The sequence below is a fragment of the Bos javanicus genome, chromosome 24, assembly GCF_032452875.1.
Source record: "Bos javanicus breed banteng chromosome 24, ARS-OSU_banteng_1.0, whole genome shotgun sequence".
Classification (NCBI taxonomy): Eukaryota; Metazoa; Chordata; class Mammalia; order Artiodactyla; family Bovidae; genus Bos; species Bos javanicus.
In genome coordinates this window covers 1,155,664-1,174,909 of record NC_083891.1, presented here as the reverse complement: position 1 = coordinate 1,174,909, position 19,246 = coordinate 1,155,664, and the positions used below count along the sequence as shown (strand labels likewise).

The 19,246-nt window shown below is 53.5% G+C and overlaps 1 protein-coding gene across 1 annotated transcript; it reads right to left on the bottom strand.

The window, feature by feature from the left end:
* Positions 1–15,585: 15,585 nt before the first annotated feature.
* On the bottom strand, positions 15,586–19,161 carry LOC133237868 (proline-rich protein 36-like). The gene is made up of 3 exons (XM_061400488.1): positions 18,909–19,161; positions 17,300–18,855; positions 15,586–16,782 (listed from the first exon to the last, which is right to left on the bottom strand). The coding sequence occupies exons 1-2, from the start codon at positions 19,159–19,161 to the stop codon at positions 18,086–18,088; spliced, it is 1,023 nt and encodes a 340-aa protein (XP_061256472.1). The 3' UTR covers positions 15,586–16,782; positions 17,300–18,085.
* Between the last annotated feature and the right edge of the window lie 85 nt (positions 19,162–19,246).

Here is a 19,246-nt window from a genome sequence, read left to right as displayed (position 1 = left end):
AAATAGACTTTAGTGAGGGTGTAATTCTTTTGTATCACTTTGGTTGTGTGGAGGTCGGGCCAATTCCTCAATTGCCACCAAGATCGCCGATACCCTTCACGGCTCTTCTCCAGGGCTGCACCAGCCGGGGCTTTAAGCCTCCTTGGTCTTGTCATTAGGAATAATGGGTAATAGGATTTCCTCCTTAATCACAACAAAGATTAACAGATGGATGAACCCACGTTCTCAAAATTATCTAGTTATTAACAAGTATTCCTTTTTATCACATTAATAACACTGTCGCAGAGGATTTTTTTTTTTGCCTTTAACAGCAAGAGTTAAAGCAAAGCCCCAGAACAATGTCCAGGCCAGCCGGATGTGTTGCCATGAGCCAATTAATCTTTTCTCTTAGTGCAGAAGCTACGGCTGCTGCAGCAGAATGCGGCCATGAGGAGGAACAGAAACGCATGGCTACATGAAGCAGCCTAGTGGAGGCCTGGGCCTGCCTTTGTAAACGCGATTTATACGCAAACAACAAGGGCTTAGATTCCAGCTGTTTACCGTTCCCCAAACACAAAGGTGGGGGAGACAAATTCAGTCACGTGGAAATTTCTGCACATCAGATTCCAGATCAAACTTTCACAGAAACATAATCACTGTCATTTGAATTACTGCATCGAAATATTCCTTGCATTTTATTTTCTTCTCTCTTATTTTGCATGTTCATCTGAAGAGACTAAAATTTCCTCAGTATTAACTGAATCATTCATTGATTCAATAAACCAAAGTCACTCATTGTTCTTCCCACTTATCACATCTTTCTGACCCCAGGGAAAAAAAAAAACAGAAGAAAATAAATGTATTAACTGTAACTTCATATTTGTGGTTTTTCTCTTACAGTCAAAGATCCTTAAATTACGTAGAATTTCAGCCACGAAACCTCCCTTGACTCTCAGCTGAGCACCTAACTTGCTGCCCCAAGTCCACCAGATCCAAACATAGGGCTTGTCCGCCGTTCACAAAGGGATCGTAACAACAGACAGAGGGTGGGTGAGGAGTCATAGGGAGATTTAGGAAGAAAAAAAAACAGTTTCTAAGGAAAAGAAATCAGACCATCTCATCGTCATTAAATCGAAATCAATTTTAAATATGAGGCCTTTCCCCCTAATTTCACAAAAATTTAAAACATGGACTCAAAGGCAACATCGGGAAGAGACCATGCTGGGGAGAAACATAAACGCGCTAACACTGTGCACACAGTCTGTGTCCTTCTCTTGTTAACAGTCTGTTCTCAGAGGGGTTTTCTGAGGAGGGGGGAGATGGGAGAGCCTTGCTCACAATAAGGCTTATTTGGGGTACACGAGTGCGCTCAAGACTCGCTCAGCAAGGCCGGGTCTTAGGAACGCCCTGAGCCCAGGTCAGAGACAGAGATGGACCGCCCTGAGCCCCACAGTCGAGCACGGGCCGCCCTGAAGGTAACCCGAGGAGCACACACCTGCCACAGGACACGCACACGTGGCCCCTCACGGCCGTGCAGCTGGCACGTCCGTCATGAAGGGGCATCTGAACCACAGCGGGAAGGGCAGGAGCGAGGGTCGTCCAGGCCAGCGGAGGCCCAGGAGGCACGGAGACCCAGAACCCAGACACAGAGCTGGGACCTCGCGGCCAGGAGCTCTTGTGGTTGTGAGGTGCGCGCGTTTTATGGACATTCAAAAAAAATGAACTCTGAATCCAGTCTCCTATATCAGGCAGGGTAAAGAGCCTGGAGCTAAATTTGTGGAAATTATTTTATAGGAAAAACACTAAACTCAGTCCTACCTATAAAGACACTATTTCTAAACCTTGGTGCCTGAGATTGAGTTATGAAACAGAAAATAATAATAAATGCTTCCCCCATCATTCTTCCAAGATCCATGCCCATTGGATGACGAGAGAGCTGCACAGCGTGGAAGGCGTGAGGAGGGGACCTTCACCCTTCTCTTAACTGGGTTTTGCATTTGCTAAACAACAACGCAAATAGCCTCTGACCCTCATGCGGCCCCAGCCAAGCACAGCATCTTCCCAGAGAAACACATTAGCCCATCCTCACAGGGAGAACACAGCGTGTTTGCCTTGGTCCTCATATTTGGGAGAAGCCCATTATCAAAGTCCCCGAAGCTGCACATTGGAAAATCTGCCCTGATTTGGCCCATGATTTCCCACCTGGTCTCAGAGAAGGACTGCTGAGAGTCCTGGGCACAGGCTCTGCCCTGCTCCCCCGTGCACCAGCCCCAGAGCTCACGGCAGCCAAAGGTGGTCCCACAGAAAGCACGGGACCCGGAATGTGGAGGTGACCCCCAGCCTAGCAGGTGTCCCTCTTGTGATAAATGCCACAGACACACCAATGACCTCAGGTGACCTGATCATACTCAGGCGCCCGTGTTGATGACTTTCTCTAGTACCTGGCTCCCACTCTTTTCTCGTGAGAACTGAGCTTCTAAAAGCAGCCCAGCTCCACCCATCACATCGGGCTCCTGTACATCGAATAGATGAGGTCATGAGGATAGGCCCCTAACCCACTCTGGGTTCCTCACAAGAAGAGGAAAAGGCTGCGTGAAGACAGAGGTGAGCACTGGAGCGACACGTCCACAAGCCAGGACTGTCGGCCCCTCAGAGGCAGGAAGGGACCTGAAGCAGGTACCACAAGAGCCTTCAGCAGAGCCTGGACCTGCTGACACCTGGACGGTGAGCTTCTGGCCTCCAGACCATGAGCAAGTGGACTTCTGTGAAGCTACCGGGTGTGTGGATGCTGTGGCAGCTGCAGAAGCTGATCAGGGTGAGACTTACATCTGAGGCTGGTGAAGTGCTCACACTCCCAGAAAGAGGCCTTCCTCATCCCCACAAGGACCATCACCCACTGCTGAAGAAGGGGAGGAACAGCAAAGATTTTCAAGGATTATTACCATCACCGACATCACCAGCTTCATCACCTCCACCACAGTCATCATCATCTTCATCTTCCCCATCACCATCACCATCACCCTCAGAACCCATCACCATCACCCTCAGACCCCATCACCATCACCCTCACCCTTAGACCCCATCACCATCACCCTCAGACCCCATCACCATCAGCCCCACCATAGTCACCATCATCATCTTCCCCATCACCATCACCCTCAGACCCCATCACCATCATCCTCAGACCCCATCACCATCACCATCACCCTTAGACCCCATCACCATCACCCTCAGACCCCATCACCATCACCCCCACCAGTCACCATCATCACCATCACTATCATCCTTAGACCCCATCGCCATCACCCCCACCACAGTCATCATCACCATCACCCTCAGACCCCATCACCATCACCCCCACCACAGTCATCATCACCATCTTCCCCATCACCTTCACCATCATCATCACCCTCAGACCCCATCACCATCACCCCCACCACAGTCATCATCACCATCTTCCCCATCACCATCACCCTCAGAACCTCATCACCATCAGCCCCACCATAGTCACCATCATCATCTTCCCCATCACCATCACCCTCAGACCCCATCACCATCACCCTCAGACCCCATCACCATCACCATCACCCTCAGACCCCATCACCATCACCCTCAGACCCCATCACCATCACCATCACCCTCAGACCCCATCACCATCACCCTCAGACTCCATCACCATCACCATCACCCTCAGATCCCATCACCATCACCCCCACCACAGCCATCATCACCATCATCTTCCCCATCACCAGCACCATCACCCTCAGACCCCATCACCGTCACCCCCACCACAGTCATCACCATCTTAGCCAGAGCATCAGTGACCACATGTGCCTCAGCTACTTAATCTCTCCAAAGTGCCATCCTCATCTACAACATAAGGAGGCTTTTTTATATGGTGTCCAGGATGGTCTTTTCATACTGTCCATGGGATTCTTATTTTCTTGGACTCCCAAATCAGTGCTGACCATGACTGCAGCCACGAAATTAAAAGACGTTTGCTCCTTGGAGGAAAAGCTATGACAAACCCAGACAGTCTATTAAAAAGCAAAGACATGTTTTGCCAACAAAGATCTGTCTAGTCAAAGCTGTGGTTTTTCCAGTAGCCGTGTACAGATGTGAGAGTTGGACCATAAAGACTGAGCACAAAAGAATTGATACTTTCGAACTGTGGTGCTGGAGAAGACTCTTGAGAGTCCCTTGGATAGCAAGGAGATCAAACCAGTCAGTCCTAAAGTCATTCAGTCAACCCTGAATATTCAGTGGAAGCACGAATGCTGAAGCTGAAGCTCCAATACTTTGGCCACGTAATTCAGAGAGGCAACTCATTGAAAAGACCCTGATGATGGGAAAGATTGAGGGCAGGAGGAGAAGGGGGTGACAGAGGATGAGATGATTGGATGGCATCACCAACTCAATGGCCGTGAGTTTGAGCAAATTCCAGGAGATAGTGGAGGACAAAGGAGCCTGGTGTGCTGCAGTCCATGGGGTCACAAAGAATCAGACATGACTTAACAAATGAACAACGGGATGGTCTTCATTATCGGTGGACCTTAAAAGCTGCTCCATAAATGGTCAGTTCTGAATTTGGTTTGAGTCCAAATGAAGTGAGTCAGAACCTAGTGAAACGCTGGTGGAGTAGAAGCCAACCATTGGTCCAGGTGGAAAAGCCTCAGAGGAGAAAGACACCTTCCCGCCATGCCCAGTGGACGAGACCCCCTCCTACAGCGTCCCAGCTGCAAAAGAACCAGTGATGAGGATCTCACATAGATTAGTGTCATGCTCTGCCAAGTTTCCCAAGTGTGCATTATTTAAAATAAGCTGCCAAATAAGGCAAAACGTCACAACTACTCTTTCTGCAGAAACTGGGCAAGTTTTTAACTCAGACACAAAGATCCTGGAGTGCAGACAGCATCTCATGTCTCAGCATTTCTTTCTTGCCCCTCACCAAGTTATGCCCACGTCCCCAGTTCTGAGGCTTTCTTGGCTTCGGGGGCGCCCAAGGTCAGTTGGACATGGAATTCTAACGAGAACAGGCCCATCATATGGCGTTCACCCCTTCCCTGGGCTTCTCCAAGGTGGAGCATTTGACTGATCTGGCCAGTCCCCTCCGTTTATGTCAGTATCTATAGCACATCACTCCACACCACAGCGTACCGGGTGGCTGCAGGCCCACACCACCAAGCCTTTGTCCTAAGAAATCTCCCTAGCTCTCCTGTTAATTATGTTCAGAAAAATGCAGAATTCAGGTACCAGCTGAAATAAAAATAAAGATCATACATTTTTCAGATGGTTATGGATTTTCCCTCCTATCTTTGCTGTGTGGCACTAGTAATAAAGATCCCAACTGCAGTGCAAAAGATGCAGGAGATGTGGGTTTGATCCCAGGGTCAGGAAGATCCCCTAGAGAAGGAAACAGTACCCATTGCAGTATCCTTGCCTGGAAAATTCCATGGAAAGAGGGCTCGGTAGGCTACAGTCCATGGGGTCGCAAAAAGTCGGACATGACTTAAAAGCTAGCACATGGATTTTCCATTCTATCTGAGTCACGTGACACCCACATGTCCTGTAGATGTGACGACTAAGGGTAAACGTCCTCCATACAACACCATAGAGCTGCTGTGGGCAGACACGTGACAGCCCTGACTCAGCGCCTTCCAGCTGGGTTGGTGCACCGTCTCTGTGTTTGTGGCATGTGTCTGATAGAGGACGTGCTCCCAGGCTCTGTGGCACCTGCTTCTGTGCATACGTACAGGAAGTCCCCTAACACAGCAGGCCCTGCCCCTGCAGACTGTCACTGCCTCAGTCTATGTCTCTGAATGCAGTGTTCTCTGGATCTCTAACAGTCAGAAGTCACGGCAATGCCCCTTGACCTTCCTCAGAACCTGATGCTGCAGCTGCTCCCGCCAAAGGACTAGCCGAGTCTAGACCCAAAAGAAGGAAACTCTGCTCTGGCGAGATGGCTGCAGTGCTGCCCGATGGGCACCCACATAAACCTCCACCTGCCAGCTTCAGCCCCTTCCTGGCACTGCCACCCAGGGCCCCTCGTGAGTGGGCGTGGGAGATGGCGCCAACAGGCCAGCGGGCAGAAGGGAGCCGCCAGGGCATCGCTGGCATCAGCTCCCAGCTCTGGTGCCCCCGAGGGACTCGCGCCTGTAGAGAGAAACCACCTGGGGAAGGAAGACCATCAGCAGGGGCCTGGCCACCAAGATCACTTTCTCCTGGAAGAAGAGGGCTTCCTTGGGACTAACGAACACAATGACCAACAGAGAAACCTTTAAAAACTGCTAATGTGAGGCACGCTGCCCCATAGGCCCCAAACAGGTTCCTGTGGGGAGGACGAGGTGACGGGGCAGTCTCAGGGCTCTCGCTACCTGTCCCAACAGCGGCCTCATCTCTGCCTTTTCCCATGTCTTCCTGCCCGGCCGTGGGAGCCCTGCCGGACGCTCTTCCTCTCTGTATTACACTGTGGTTTCCAGTAAATCATCACACGCTCGGGGCGGGGCTCGCAGCAGAGGAGTGTGGCAGGGGTGAGCCATGCCGGGCTTGCCCACCTATCTAAGTCATCACCAGACACCCTGTTGGGGCTGCGCCCCTGTCGTAAGCTCATCACCCCTAACTTCCACCACAGAACTCTCCACACTTCTTCACCTTGTCCCAGATGGCAGGACACATAGCTATGGAATCCTGGACTCAAAACAGAGCAATTCAGCTACTGAGGAAGGCACATTCGAGTGCTTGTAACCAGGTAGTAATTGCTAACATGCACACTGTGGGTTTTCTACTTTAAAAAACTCTTTACCATTCTAAGGTAAGATAGGACCAAAAACATGATGTCCAAACTGTAGAACCAATTAACAGTCATAACCACTTTCTTTGCAGCCCAAAAGTATTCCCAGGGAGATAACAGGACATATACAGTCTTTTTAAGCTTATAGAGAAAAGGAAAAGTTTGAAATGAAAATATGTTTTGGGGGGATTTCCTCCTAAAATGAGTACCAACTGTGCAGACAGTAGACCGCTAGCTGTTTGCCTCCGTAGATTCTCTGGGGTTAGACTGTACAAAGGACGGAGACTCTTCTTGAAGCATAGAAGAAACTTCATTATAGACGCCTAGGAAGAGGTGCCCTGTTTGCACCAACATTATGACGTCATCCGTCACCGTAATTACAAGCAGAACCAGGAGGTGTCTCTTCCACACGATGGAGGCGCCCTGAGCCTCGCTTCAGGCCACAGGCAGTTGGGGTGCTGAGGACCAACAGGCCCTGCCGGTCCCAGCACTGCCCACTTGCCCGAGCCAGCGACGACAGACCTTGCGGGAGAACTGTTTAATTAAAAGCCAAGCAGAAGTTTCTGGTATGTTCAGTGGGCTGACTCTGCGATGACCTGAGATCGTCGTCATGCTGATTGATCTGATTGTTGATCATCATACAACATGCTCTGATTGCATGCTGTAATTATTTCATTCATCACAGAATGACAGCAGAAGAAATCCTGCACCGGCTCTCTGGACAGTGGGGACACCTCACCAACAGGGAAAGTGGCCACGAGCGGGCCCATGGCCAAGACACAGAGGGCATGTGGGGCGCAGCCCACATCTCGGGCAGCAACTCAGTTGTCACACTTAGATCCCTCCCCGTACACCCGAGTCCTGGCCTGGCACCGCAGGTCAGAGGCCGCTTGTTCTGTTCAAGAGCATGAAGGGCCAGCCACTCAGACGGTCAGCGTGAAACGGGAGCGGCCCAACCCCTGTGGGCACAGGCGGCAGCCTCCGGGCCACACACTTCTGTGGCTGAGTTTCATCCTCACTGCAGAGACAGTGACGTCGGACATCTGACCCCTGCAGCGCCTGTGTTTTGGGAGGTGCCCCAGTTCTCACCTGGTGTCCACACCACAGAGTGGCAGGGGTAAACGCAGGTGTGTGCTGAGCCCTGTGTCAGCGAGGCCCAGGGGGCACCCGCGGTGTGGAGGGAGCAGTCTAGCCCTCGGAAGCCACAGTCACAGGGACAACGTCCCTTCCTTCCACCCGAGAGCGGATGGCAGAGACCCACAGAGGAAGGTGTGGCATCCAGTAACTCAAGGGAGGGCGTGAAACCCAGGAGGCCAGTGTCCCCCCAACTCCCCCCAACAGGGTCTCCAGCCAGGATACAGGGAGCCAGAGGCATAGAGCCTGCATGCGTCCTGGTCAGAAAGAGCCCCATGCAGCCCTGCAGTCACTTCTCAAGTGTCCGGTGTTCACTCAGCAAATCTGGGGCCAGGAAACCCATTTAAAGGTTGACCGAAATTCTTCTCATCAAGTAACATCTTGTGTCAAATGGCCACGCATCTGTTAATCCCATTTGGATAATATGGAAAGTAACACATTTACTCTTCCAATAACCTCACAACAGCCAAGAACAAACATGCTTTTGTTCTCTAAAGAAAGGCATGGGATAAAACAGTTTTGTCCAGCTATCACATATCAAGCAATAATTTGTGGTCAAAACCACGTAGCTGCCATTTTTCACACATGGGGGACCTTCTGTTCCTTCATTCAGTGTCTCCCCAGTGGCAGGGGGTCTGTGCTCCCCTCCCAGGGGGAACGGGAGACCATAGCCACTTGTAAGGCAGAAGGATGGTGCCCCGTGGCATTCCCTGAGACACCTCACTGTGTTTAAACATTACTCAGGGCAACCAAACTTCTCGGCGTGTACCCATCAGAAAGCAAAGTCCTCCACGCACACACAGTCCCCTTTTTTCGGGGTTTTGTGAAGGCTTCTCCCCCAGAGAAAGTTAGCTAGTGGGCAGCGGAAGAACTCCAGCCTGAGCTCCTGAGGCTGTGGACGGGGTCCATGGTGTGAGACGGACCACACACACTTCCCAGCCAGGCCCTAGCTCTGCCACCCACAGACAGGAGAGACACAGAGGCCGCCGCCGGGACCATGTCCCAGGCCGTTCAGCGAGAAGACCCCTCAGGATGTCATCCCACCTGCAGCCCAGCTCCACCAGAGGCCATCCAACCAGGCATCTTGAAGACCATTCATCGCTCTTGTTGAAATAATACACGAAGACAGCTGATGAACACCAACCTCCTGAAAGTAATGTGTGGAGACTGGAGATGAGAGAAAAAGCCGAGAAAGGCTGTCAGTGACCCGAGGGCAGAAGCAATGGCAGAGATTTCAAAAACGCACCGGCCGATTCTCAGCACAAACACATGTAAGGTCTGGCAGAATTTTTCAGAAATCACAATATGATATTATTTTAATTCTCTTTGAAATCGGTACATTGTAACAAAATACTGCTGCTGCTGCTGCTGCTAAGTCGCTTCAGTCATGTCCAACTCTGTGCGACCCCAGAGACAGCAGCCCACCAGGCTCCCCTGTCCCTGGGATTCTCCAGGCAAGAACACTGGAATGGGTTGCCATTTCCTTCTCCAATGCATGAAAGTGAAAAGTGAAAGTGAAGTCGCTCAGCCGTGCCCGACTCCTAGCGACCTCATGGACTGCAGCCTACCAGGCTCCTCCATCCATGGGATTTTCCAGGCAAAAGTACTGGAGTGGGGTGCCATTGTGACATAATAGTAGCAGCTAAATTCTCTCTGAATTGATATGACTAAAATGTGTACTTAACATGGAATATGAGTAGTTAATGTTTGTGTTTATAAAGTCATTGTATATATGGAATTTAGAAAGATGGTAACAATAACCCGGTGTATGAGACAGCAAAAGAGACACTGATGTATAGAACAGTCTTATGGACTCTGTGGGAGAGGGAGAGGGTGGGAAGATTTGGGAGAATGGCATTGAAACATGTAAAATATCATGTAAGAAACGAGTTGCCAGTCCAGGTTCGATGCACAATACTGGATGCTTGGGGCTAGTGCACTGGGACGACCCAGAGGGATGGTATGGGGAGGGAGGAGGGAGGAGGGTTCAGGATGGGGAACACATGTATACCTGTGGCGGATTCATTTTGATATTTGCCAAAACTAATACAATTATGTAAAGTTTAAAAATAAAATAAAATTAGAAAAAAAAAAATAAAGTCATTGTAAAATTCAAGGACCACGTGACTACAGGGAAAACAATCCAACCAATCCCCACATGGATTATAAAGACCATTCTCAGCAAGAAACTAGTTTCAAATGTGTCTGTAGGCTACGGGGCTATCTCACACACAAACAGTTCACACAATGAACAGGTAACAACATAGAGTGAGATCTGCCCTCGCGAGCAGTTGGTGTTGTTCAGTCGCTCAGTCGGGTCCCACACTTTGCGATCCCATGGGCTGCAGCACTCCAGCCTTCCCTATCCTTCACTATCTCCCAGAGTTTGCTCAAACTCATGTCCATTGAGTCGGTGATGCCATCCACCATCTCAACCTCTGTTGTCCCCTTCTCCTCCTGCCTTCAATCTTTCCCAGCATCAGGGCCTTTTCCAAAGTCGACTCTTCTCATCACGTGGCCAAAGTATTGGGGTTTCAGCTTCAGCATCAAAAAAAAAAAAAATGCAAGCAGTGAAAGTGAAGTCGTTCGGTCGTGTCCAACTCTTTGCGACCCCATGGACGGCAGCCCACCGGGCTCCGAGATCCATGGGATTTTCCAGGCAAGGATACTGGAGTGTTTAAAAAAAAAAAAAAAAATTATTTTTAGAGCAATTATCCAATAAGCCACTTTTTTCTGTCAGCTCAGTTCTTAAACACAAAAAAGGCAAAAAGCATCCAAACAGCATGTTTATCTATTATGTGATTTACATTAAATGTATTTCATACATTCAATGCTGACATTCGTTTTTGGCCAAAATTTGATTGATTAAAAACAAGAGAAGCAAAAAGGAGTCAGCATAAGCAAAATGAAAGAAAAATTAAGTCATTAAAGGGGAAAATGTCCTTTATAAATAAATTCTGGTTTTTACTTTCAAGTGAGCATCGGATGTGTGCCTCAATCATAAACACAGTTGTCTTATGTTTCAACTTGAATGTTACACACAAGGCCATAGTCTGATTTCTTGAAATAGCATTACTTTCGGAAGGAAGGGCTGGGATTGAGGTGTGCTGGGGTATAAATCAATTAACAGTTCATTTATCTGCCTTGTCCAGAATCTTACCTTGTGTGAAGGACTAATCTCTTGCCTTTCAAAAGTTCAAAATAAAGAAATCAACCAACAAGTGAAATAGCAGGGGGTGTACTCTGCAGGAAACGTAGGTGCCACCATCATGCTCCCGAGCACAGGCCACCGACGGTCCTGCGTTGCCTCCTCCCGCTCGCTCCTCCTCACCGGCGCTGGTCTCGGGCCTCCTCACACCCCACCTTCCTCTGGTGGGGCCTCGGTCTCAGGGGCTTCTCTCCCTCTCCACTTCCGGTGGCAGCCGCCCCCTCCTGTAAGCAAACGTCCCCTCTTCGGCACAACTGCCACCTACGTCTTCACTGCTGTTGGCTTTCCTCACGAGCCTGGACCTCCTCTTCCAGCCTCTGGTGACACCTTCACCTCAACCACTCCGAGGAGACTCAAGGCCATCTGTCCGAAACAGCCCGCCTGCTGCGCAGAAGGGGGTGGGCCTGGTGGGATGGCCGTGGTGCACGGGCCGCAGGCTGCAGACCTCCGTGGACCGCTCCAGGGAGACCGTCCGTGCTCCAGAAGACCTGCTTGGTCTCCGGCAGGCAGGCGTGTGGCTGAGCCTGGTCCTGGGGCCCTGGGGCATGGCTGCGCAAGCCCACTGCTCTACCCTGAACGGCAGCGCTGGCCACTCCAGAGACACCTGCAGTTACGCTCCCAGGAAAGGGAAGAGTCCTTTGCTGACCGAGTCATGGCACCTTCAACTTCCTATCTTATGAATTCTGATTCACCATGTCTCCGTAAAGCAGAGCACACACACAGAGTGCAAACATCTCCAGACTTTAGGGAAATCCACTGTCTGCTCACTGATTAAAATTTTTATAAAGGATTCTTTTTTTCTTAACTTTCTGATTTCAAGAAAATCAGTGTCTTTGGGGTCCAGTGTCTTCGCCATAGAAGGGCAGGCAATGCCTCTGCATCACTCCCTCATGTCTGATTTCAAACAGAAAAGTCCGGATGAATCAGACATACAAGGCTCAAAATGCAGAATACAGTATTAAGTGAAATTTCTCAGCAGTAGCCAGCGATTCAGAAGGGAGAAGCAGAGATGTCCTGGCTACCCCCACCCCCACCCCCGCACGTGCAAGAACAGAAGCTTGGTCCTTGCCCAACACCGACCAGGAAGGCCCAGAGCAACAGCCTGCTCCTTGGCTCCGGGCCACGCAGGCCAAGCACAGCCCTTAGCATGGAAGGGCCCGCGCGTCTGGACAGACCTGCTCATTTATTTAGCTCATCAGCCTGATTGCACGGCTTGAGCAGGAGGCTGTAAGTCCTGCTACCGGGTTGGTTTTCTTTTGTTGATGGTTTTTCAGGAGGATGTACCGACTCTAATCTGTACGATTTTTTTTGCTCCTTGATTCCTGACCTTCCAGGACAGCTTGAAAGCGTCCGTTCCGGGCAAGGCCCAGTGCATCCGGGCACAGTGCAGACGTCCACCCGGGCCAGCGGGCGGGCGGGGCACCGCGGGGGCCATCCGCAAGGCCAGCGGGGCAGAGTGTCAGCTCTGAGCTTTGCAGCGCCTGGAGCTGAAGCAAGTGACGCCTGTGACCACGAGCAGCCAGTACCTACGGGTCCGCCCCATCGAAGTTGCTCCTGCCTTTCTACAACTTCTACAAACACGTCGTGGCAGAGCCGGCGTGCTCCCCAGCCCGCGCCCCTCCCTCCGATCCGCAGGGCGCCCCGGGCCCCGCGTGGGGACGGGGTGGGTGGAGCCTGCCCCCCAGCCCCCCACCCCGCCCCGGGGTGCCCGGCGACTGCACGTAGCTCCGTTCGTCCCACGGGGTGGGCCCAACGAGAGAAGGGGACAGCGGGCCGCGTTCTCCAAAGTGAGTGGCGTCTGGACAACAGAGGACCCTCCGGCTCCCACCCTGCCGCCCAGCGGATTAGAAAGCAGAGGAGGACGCGGTCCCGCGCTGAGGCCTCGCTTGCTTTTCACACCCCCGCTCCCACTGGAACCGCGACCTCGGAGGGCTGCAGAGACGCGAGTGGGAAGGGACTGGGGCGGGCTCAAAGGCAGGGCTCCCTCGGCGCCCACTGCACCAGAGGCCCGGAAGACGGCCTCCCCGGGGACTCAGTGCCTGTAGGCGCGGCAAGGGGGCCGAGGAGGTTCCTCCTGCGTCCTCCCTGTGTCCCCCGCCGCACCCGAAGCCTCTCTCCTCCCAGTAGGCGTCCGAAACGCGGCCTCGAGGAGGCCCAGGCGTGCGGGGGCGCCTCTAGGTCCGAGGACCCGGGCGAGCGGACACGCGCGCACTCGCTCCGCCGGGCACGCTTGTCCCTGCGCGGGGCAGCCGGGCTGGCGCGGGGGGCGGGGCGGACAGGCGGAGCGGGGGGCAGGAAATGCCATTAATTGGGGAAATGCACACGGATTGCCCGCGCGGCCTTTGATGTGCGCCTGGGGCGGCGCGGCCCCTCCAGGCTGGCGAGCCCACCCCGCGTGCGCCCCGGGCCGCCCGCGCTCCAGGGAGTGCAGCCCGCCCGAGCGCCGAGGACGCGCGACATTGATCTGGAGGGAGCAGGAGGCCGGGGTCTCCCCCTGTGTCTCCCGTCAGGCAGCTCGGGTGGAGCCCTTTTTGTCTCTCCCTAGACCCCCAGTACCCTGGGCCTCCCGGCTCCCCGAGTCCCCCGGGGCGGGGGGGGGGGGGGGGGGCGGAGGTCGGCGGGCGGCCGAGCCCTGCGGAGGGAGGTCGCTCTGCCCACGCACCCTCCGGAGGAGAGGCCGGGTCTCTCTCGGCCTCGTGTATGTACACATATAAATATAGTGTTCGTCCAAATGACATTCCGCTCGCTCTCCCTCTGGCCCACCCCTCCCCCCTCTTCTTTTCATCATCAGCAAATAAAGATTAGCTGGGAAGATTATGGAAGCGTTTTCAGGCTGCTGCTGATCTTTATTCCGGAGGCTTTGTGATGATATTGATGATGATGATGGTCAAGTGGACAGTTTGATTTTTGTGTTTGGAGCTAGTTATAAAGAATCAATATTATATCAAGGGGTAACTTTCGTGATAAAGGACTTTAACCAGTCCGGCTATTCATCATAAGTCTGTAGCAAGCAGATAGGTCAAAAGAAATTATATTGCACTAAAGACTGAGTCTTCTTATCTCTCCCATACCAGGGGAATAGGGACAAGCCGATCGATACAGTAGCTGCTGTATACTTCTTGCAATTATCAATAGCTGATTTCGCCTTTTGAGGCCTGCATCTAAAAATGCAAGCTAATAATAATCGTTTGAGCCTCCCTATAGGCAAGGGAGTCAAGGTTTTAGCTGGCCACTGTTTAAGGAATCATCCGTGTTGAAGTGCCCCAGCCGGTCCACCACAGCCCAGATATGTGGCTCAGTGGTCAAAAGAGAAGTGCTTTCACATGGCTTGTGTAGCTAAATGTGAAGACGAATGAGTCTGTGCTGTTGTTTCTCTGAGTATGACATAAAAAGCCATGGAATGTTTGCCTGTGATGCCTACATGTGAAGCTGTAAGCTGACCTGTAATGAACATACAAGATGACTGTGAAGCACAAAGACCTAGATGGATTTCTATAACTACACACGTGGCTCCTATGTATAAAAATATTTAGACATATTTATCTCGATAGTGTTGAAAGCAAAGGGGGTAACAGCAGGAGTTGTGTGCAGTGTGGGCGGGCAGTTAGCTATATGTTGGTTTATTTAAGGAGAGCATTTTATTTTTATGGGGAAAGTGATTTCAAATGGGTGAGCGAGAAGCTCAGAAAAAGCGTTTTCAAAAAACCATAAATATAGTTTTTGGCTGCACGTTTCCTAGCACCACCCCCCCCCCCACCGCCCAAATGTAATAGAAAAGAAACATCTTTATAATTGGCACTTGACATGCTGTTTGCGTTGGGCTGTGGTACACCCAGCACAGATTTCCTGTTGATGGAAACATTTATCATCCTGATTGCCCCAGAGTGGCAGGTGGTGTTATCAATTACCTCTTCTTACCAATAATAATATTAGTATGGTAATATCTTTGCTCAAGTGAGAACCAATTAGCGGTCACTTGTCACACCATTAAAGACACAAAATCATGCCGGTTTTAAGGACCTAAAAACAAAAGTTTGGGTGGGGGAGGAACCAGAGACAGGGGAGAGAGAAGAAAAGAACTTTGATTTGGGAGGGGAAAAAAAATGAAAAGAGACAAAAAAATAAAGCTCTAACCTTTGAATACTTTTTATACAAAGTAGCTGGGAAAATAAGCACATTGTAAATAAAGTGCCCAATGCACCGTATGCAAAGCTGTCTTTCGTTTTTGAAGAGCCAGGTAGACTCAATAAACCGGGACATTAAGACAGAACCAAGCCTTCCACCTTCCCTTGTCAAGCCAGTATCCCAGATACGCTTTCTGTAGTATCTGAATAAATGATACAAATTAATCAAACACCTAATTATATGTTCCACTAATGTAAAATATACAGTATTAATTTGTAAATAATATTATTAAGCAGACAAAATAATAACGTGTCGCCTCCAAAGATGAAAACAACATTGCAAGAGTAAAGACAATTAACAAATTAGATTTAATTATAGGGAAGAAAACCCAACTTTTGTTTTTGCTAGTGTTTAGGTATTACAATATTGTAATAGACAGTGGTCATGTGATGGCAAAGACCTGTGTGTTGCCTGCACAAGTCGGTATCCACACGTCTGATGCACAGCTCCGGGGGTCCTTTCGCTTGGGCGAGACTGGAGGACACATTCTGGTACCTCATCTGTGAAAACACCCTTCTTGACACGTTGTCGACTCGCATTGTAGCTATTGTTGGGACTCGAACTTAAGATAGGTATGCTTTCATTAAAACTTCCTGCACTAAATAAAAACACTTAAAGAAAAGTTTCAGACCTCAGTGGAGGGAGGCGAAGGAGAACAGGAGACTCAGGAGGTAACTCGCCTTTTGTTTTCCGCCTCTACTTTGTATTTTATTGTTTTTCTTTTTTTTAAATTTTATTGATCTTGAATACCCCAGTCAATCTTTTAAAAGGTTTACAGATCCACACCACCTAGACTTGGCGGGGAATTTCTGTAGGTTCCCCTTCCGCTGCGTCCCTGGCTCTTTCCGTCCAAGTCTTTGCTCGATCTTCTCAACGAAATCCGAGCGCAGAGAGCGCGGGTGTCGAGGTGGAGCCGCACCTACGCCCCGCCGGCCCCACCCCGCGCGCGCCCTGGGCAGGGACTGAACCCCGCGCCCGGGCAGGTCGGACCGCGGGCTCGGCGTGCGGTTTCGCGGCCGCTCGCTTTGTGGCAGCCCCGGCGTCCGCCGCAGCCGAGCCCAGCCTGCCGTGTCTCCCCACTCACAAAGCGCCTCGCGGCTGGCGGACACGTCTGCGATCTGACGGCTCGCTTCTTACAGCTAAAGGGCCGCGGCCTGACATTCGCCTTCGCTGGAGGGACTTAAGATCCTCCCCACGACCGCACACCGTAGAAAATGCAAAACGAGTCGACGGAATTAGACTGTGGCGTTTATAAGTCCGGGAAAGACTTAAGGAAATCGTGCCAGTGGGTCGGAGAGAGTGGGGGACGGGGATGGGGGGCTGGGGGAGGCGGGCGAATGGCTTTAGGAACAAAAAGGCGGGGGCCGGTGCGCGCAAAGTGGCCCGAAGCGGAGGAGTCGCTGCCACGGGGCCCGAAGGCTGCGGGGGAGCCGGGCGCGGGCTTCCTCTGAGAGGGTTCGGACGCCTCGAGAACTTCCATTTGCTTCTTTTCCCCCAAAGTGTCGTTTTGTAAAAAGAAGGGAAAAAGAATTAACCAGGTCACAACAGGCAGTGCACCTTTAACCAGGACTCCGACCCACTGACGGCCGCTTTGGGTTCTTTCTCTGCTGGGGAGCAGACGTCTACCTTTCCGCTGCGGCGCTGCAACTTCCCCAAACTCCTGCCGTCCTGTAAATTCTGCAAGAAACTTCCACTCGCTACCACCGCCTGCCCCTGCGTCGCCCCTCCTCTTAGCCACTCTTTTCCCAGCAAAGTTCCTGGCCAGCTAGCCCCAAAGCCCTGGCTGGAAACTTTTCACTTCCGAGCGCCTCTGCGCCGGATGCGAGAGCGTCCCCAAAATGCAGCAGCATTTGCCAAAGTTGACGGCGCACTGGCGAAACAGACCTTCCCTGCATCTCCCAGCTTAGCTATAAAAGCGTTACCATTGGGGGGGGGGGGGGATGTTAACTCTAGATTTCGAACATGTTTCATTTTCCATTTTTTATTTTAAAAAATAAAATTACCTAAGTGAATACTCCTGCCACCAAGTAGCAAAACAGAACCAATTTTCAGGAATCTGGCTGGGAGGGGGTGGCAAAAGCGATGGCGGGGTCTCTTTGGAGACGATTCCAACCTGTGCGCTTCCTTCCTCTGTATGATTTTTCTGCGCTTTACCTGGAGCCCAAAGCTGTTGCTTCGTGAAACTTACACAATTAGAGGAGCGCGAGAGAACACCGGCTGGGAAGAGGGAAGGTTCTAGAACGGAAAAGCAATTCCCAGAGAGCCGGGCGAGTGGCGCAGGGCTGGGGTCCACCCGGGGCGGGGGAGGGGGTCCCCACTAGTCAGAGCCCCGCTCCCAGCCACGCGGGGAGATCGCAGCCCTGCGGACGCCCAGGGCTGTCTGCTAGCCGGCAGTTCCCTTCCAGCACAAGACCCTGGGGGAAGCGCCGGGAGGCCATCTGTGCCAAAGCTTCGTACCAGACAGGGCCACTTGTGAAGACAAAAATAATAAATTTAGGAAATGAAAGAAGACATGCTGGGGCGCAGGGCACAAGCGCGAGCTCGGCAGCGACGGGCCTGGAGCACATCCCGGCGGCCGCTCGCAATGGAGGACACGAGCGGGAGTGAGCGCGCGGGAGTGGGCGAGGGCGCGTGTGCGCCGCTGCGGGTGGGGTGCGCGCGAGGGGGCGGAGGCGCGCGCCTGATAACGCGCGGAGAGTGGGTGCGTGTGCCGGGAGCGCGCGGCGCCCGCCGCCCGGTGATGCGGGGCAGGTTCGGACTTGCGCGACCCCTCACCTGCTCCCCCTACATCACCCCCAAAAGTCCAGAACGCGGTGGGCCACGCGTGGGACTTTTGTGGACTTGGAACTTTCAGTCGCGAGGCCTCCGGGCACCCTGCGCTCCCTGCCCACGCCACAGGCGCCCGGCACTGCACCCATCAGGCTACGGAACTGGGGGTGGGACGCGAAGCCCCGCGGTCCCCTCCCTGTCCCTGGATTTAAGGAGCCACAGGCGGCCCGGAGGCCTGGCGGGCGGGCGAAGGGCCGGGGCAGCCCCGGTGGCGGCGGCGGGCGGGGCGGGCGCTCAGGAGTCGAGGGGCCCGGGGTTGGGGGGGGGGCGGCGGCGGCGGGGAGACAGGGGTGGGAGCGGAGGGGAGGGGGTCCGAGGGGAGGGGAGGGGAGGAGCCGCGCGGCCCGCGCCGCTTCCGAACCGGAAAGTTGGTCTTGCCGAAGTCCCGCCACCCCGGCGTGCGCACTCCGCTCCGCTCCGGCCGCGAGCCTCCGGGCCGGGCCGGCCGCCGGGGGAGCCCGAAGAGCGGACACGAGCCCGGAGAGAAGGTCCGGAGACTGGGACACCACCTGAGCCCAAGCGGGGCCGGCGTGCGGAGAAACGCCGAGGACCAGTGGAGGCAGGCGGCCGGCCGGCCCTCCGCGCCCGGAGAGCAGGAGGCTCGGCGCCCGAGCGCCCCGGAGAGACAAAGGCGCCGGCCGGAGCCCTGCCCGCGGCCGCCCGCTCCGGGAGGGGCGCCGGGCGGCGGCGGGGGGGCGCGGCGCGGGGCGCGGGCGGCGGCGCAGACACTCTATAAAGGGGCGAGCCCGGCGCGCCGGCGGAGAGGCGCCGCGCGGACGCCGCCAAAGTTTGCTGCCTGCGCTTGGGTCCGGGCGGCCGCCGCGGCCAGAGCCGCTCCCGGCCCGCCGGGCCGCAACCGGGCGCCGAAGAGCGCGGAGCCCGCGATGTGAGGCGGCGCCGGTCGCGCGCCCGGGTCCCGCAGGCGACGGCCCCTCCTCGCCGCGCGGCCGCTAATTGCGAGCGCGGCCTCATTTGCATAGGCCGCCCGAGTCCGCTGGAGGCCGGCCAATCGGCGCGGCCCTCTGCTAATAGCCATGCATTATTCACCAGCCTAATTGCTCAGCCCCATGCGCGGCCCGCGCAGCCGCCGCCGCCGCCCGCGCCCCGCGCCCCGCGCCCGC

What these genes read in the sequence shown, in the direction of transcription:
- LOC133237868 (XM_061400488.1), bottom strand. Translation starts at nt 19,161, where the DNA reads ATGGCTATTAGCAGAGGGCCGCGCCGATTGGCCGGCCTCCAGCGGACT. An exon ending in AGCGCAGGCAGCAAACTTTG is followed by an intron (nt 18,856 to 18,908) that starts GCGGCGTCCGCG and finishes GCCCCTTTATAG; the next exon opens with AGTGTCTGCGCCGCCGCCCG.